The following is a 2973-nucleotide window of genomic DNA, read 5'->3' as shown; positions in this document are numbered from 1 at the left end:
TGTGTGGTTGGATGTGTGGTTGGATGTGTGGTTGGATGTGTGGTTGGATGTACGGTTGGATGGATGGATGGATGACGGGCAGCAGACCCACCTACTTCGGTGTTCCCCACCACCACTCTGGCATCTGGATGTTTCCACTTCAGCAGCAGAAACTCCTCCAGACTCTCCGGCTGCAGCCATGTTGTTCGGTCTCCATGGAAACGTAGAGAACGCGTCGATCTGTTGGATTTAGACAAATTCTGTGGTAGAAGAAGAAGAACATTTAAAATCAGCTCCAGCCTTTAAACATGAAGCAACCTTCCACTGGAGCCTCTGCTGACACCAGGAAGTGAACGATGACACCAGCAGTAGTGAACCCACAGCGGCCATATTGGACTGATGCTGTTTATTTCTCTACTCTTCGGTTTTAAAGGAAGCGCAAAGTTTGACGCTATGCTGATGATACTCTGGTTTACACGTTCCAAATCCAGGGTTCTTTTCTGACGCCATCTTGGGAGTGTTCTGAGGGACTTACCATGAGCTCCGGGGGGAAGATGACTTCCTGCGTGGGGTCGTAGGGCTCAAAGTCCGCCGTGTTGTAAAGAGATGGAGCCTCCTGTGGAATAACATCATTTTACTGCTTCAGACATGCTGAACGCAGCAGAATATCAGAACTGATACCGGCCGGCAGGAGACTTGCCTCATTGGCGTCCTTTGAGCTTTGGAGAGCCGCCTTCTCATTGGTCAGACAGCAGCCATCTTTTCCTCTGCCTCTGCAACACCCCCCCTCCTAGCGGACATCCAGGGAGCCGTTATTTTCTACACATTCAGTTCTAGACTAAACATTCTTATTCCCAAGACAAAGCTAAATAGTTTCTCAAGGTTTGTTAAAGCGTGTTAATTTACTTTAACACAACCTTTAAAGTTTCTTCATCACATAAGGAAAGGAGACAAACTGCCAGGCAGAACCGGCCTGATTACCGCGATCAACTGTTCTCTCTTATAAAGATAAAGTGAAATAATCCGCCTCCGTTTATTAAACTGAATCGTTTTTATTCACTACAGGTCAGTAGACGTCTGGAGGTCTTCCTACCACCGTGAAGGTCTTGTATCCCTCCAGAATAGGTCTGTATCCGGTGCAGCGGCACAGGTTTCCTGAAAGTAAAGGAAATTATTAAAGCAACCGGATTCCGTCCGACGGGGTCTCTGATTCCGGACGTGGCCGAGAACCTTGGAAGGCCTCCTCCACGTCGGCCATCTTTGGCGTTGGGTTGTTTCTCAGCAGGGCGTACATGGACATGACGATCCCCGGCGTGCAGAAGCCGCACTGCGACCCATGAGCCTTAGCGATTCGTTCCTGAGCACAGAGACGAGCGTTTATATTCTGGAAGGTTCCGCCTGTCGGGCGGTTTCCTTCATCTACAGGTTATCGTTCTTTACCTGGACAGGATGTAGCTTCCTCGCCACGCTACCGATGCCCTCCACGGTTGTCACTGCCACCAGGTGTAGGGAGCACAGGGGGGCCAGGCAGGCGTTGACGGAGTAATGACTCAGCAAAGTTAAGACAAACGCTCATTGAGCTGCTGTGAAATCAGTTTGGTGACGCTGAAAGCTTCAGAAGTCATATGGAGGCACATGACGGCGGCCGAGGCACGCCGCCTCAGCAGGGCGGTGGAAGGATACAGCAGCCGCTGGCTGTGAGGCTGGTATCTGGACAGCATGACGGTGCAGGCGCCGCAGCCGCCCTCGGCGCAGCCCAGCTTGGTTCCTGTGAGGCCCACTGAGGAGCAGAGACACGGTGGGTTTAGGAGGAGAACCGTGGAGCGTTCCTAACCCTGGGGGGCTCACACCTTCTAACTGCTGATGCCTTCACTGCCGCTCAGACAAACGGCTGCTTTTAGGGCCCAGAGGTCAATTGGTTCCGGTCTAACCGGGAAACATCTGAATTATACGCTACCTTCAGGAAACCACGGCGTCCTGCGGGGAGACCGTCCCTCCAACAGAAGGTCTTTTAGAAAGACAGTCTTCTGTCCAAACCTCCAAACATCTGATTCCAGATCAGGTGACTTCTTCTCCATCCTGACCTCCCAGTGATGGTGGAGCACACCTGGAGGGCGCTTTGGTCTCTGCTGGACCCGGGTTCTGGTTCCTCATTAGGATACCTGGTTCTGGTGTCTTCAGAGGACACCTGGTTCTGGTTCCTCTGAAGACACCAGAACCAGAGCAGGTGTTCTCAGAGGGGACCTGGTTCTGGTTTCTGGTCGTGTCTGATGTTAGTTGAGGTAGAAACGTCCTCCTGAGTGAAACCTGACTGCTGTAGCTGAGGTCCTGCTCTCTGATTGGTTCATCAGACAGAGGTTGAACTCTAACTGGCTGCTGCAGCAGACGGTCACTGACCTCCCAGAACCTGAACAGAACCTGAACAGAACCTGAACAGAACCTGAACAGAACCGGACCTGAACGCTGCTGATTGACAGCTCAGAGACAGAAACTCAGAACATGGTGAAGGATTCCATCCAGTTCTGGACCCGAGGAGCCAGGAGAACCTGATCAGAACCTCATCAGAACCTGATCAGAACCTCATCAGAACCTAATCGGATCCTCATCAGAACCTGATCAGAACCTAATCAGATCCTCATCAGAACCTGATCAGAACCTCATCAGAACCTGATCAGAACCTCATCAGATCCTCATCAGAACCTGATCAGAACCTGATCAGATCCTCATCAGAACCTGATCAGAACCTCATCAGATCCTCATCAGAACCTGATCAGAACCTCATCAGAACCTGATCAGATCCTCATCAGAACCTGATCACAACATCATCAGAACCTCATCAGAACCTGATTAGATCCTCATCAGAACCGGATTAGATCCTCATCAGAACCTGATCAGAACATCATCAGAACCTGATTAGATCCTCATCAGAACCGGATTAGATCCTCATCAGAACCTGATCAGAACATCATCAGAACCTGATTAGATCCTCATCAG

The 2973-nt window shown here is 50.8% G+C and overlaps 1 protein-coding gene across 1 annotated transcript in view; it reads right to left on the bottom strand.

The window, feature by feature from the left end:
- The window catches only part of xdh (xanthine dehydrogenase), a 14035-nt gene that overhangs the window by 9024 nt on the left and 2038 nt on the right, over nt 1-2973 (bottom strand). The window contains exons 3-9 of the mRNA XM_015404304.1: nt 1663-1759; nt 1420-1528; nt 1210-1336; nt 1073-1134; nt 680-769; nt 515-595; nt 92-239 (exon numbers count right to left, since the gene is read on the bottom strand). Of these exons, the coding sequence (XP_015259790.1) occupies nt 92-239; nt 515-595; nt 680-769; nt 1073-1134; nt 1210-1336; nt 1420-1528; nt 1663-1759 (714 nt within the window). The remainder of the gene's footprint in view (nt 1-91; nt 240-514; nt 596-679; nt 770-1072; nt 1135-1209; nt 1337-1419; nt 1529-1662; nt 1760-2973) is intronic.

The sequence above is a fragment of the Cyprinodon variegatus genome, unplaced genomic scaffold (assembly GCF_000732505.1).
Source record: "Cyprinodon variegatus isolate N-32 unplaced genomic scaffold, C_variegatus-1.0 Scaffold1689, whole genome shotgun sequence".
Lineage (NCBI taxonomy): Eukaryota > Metazoa > Chordata > Actinopteri > Cyprinodontiformes > Cyprinodontidae > Cyprinodon > Cyprinodon variegatus.
This window is presented reverse-complemented; position numbering and strand designations above follow the sequence as displayed.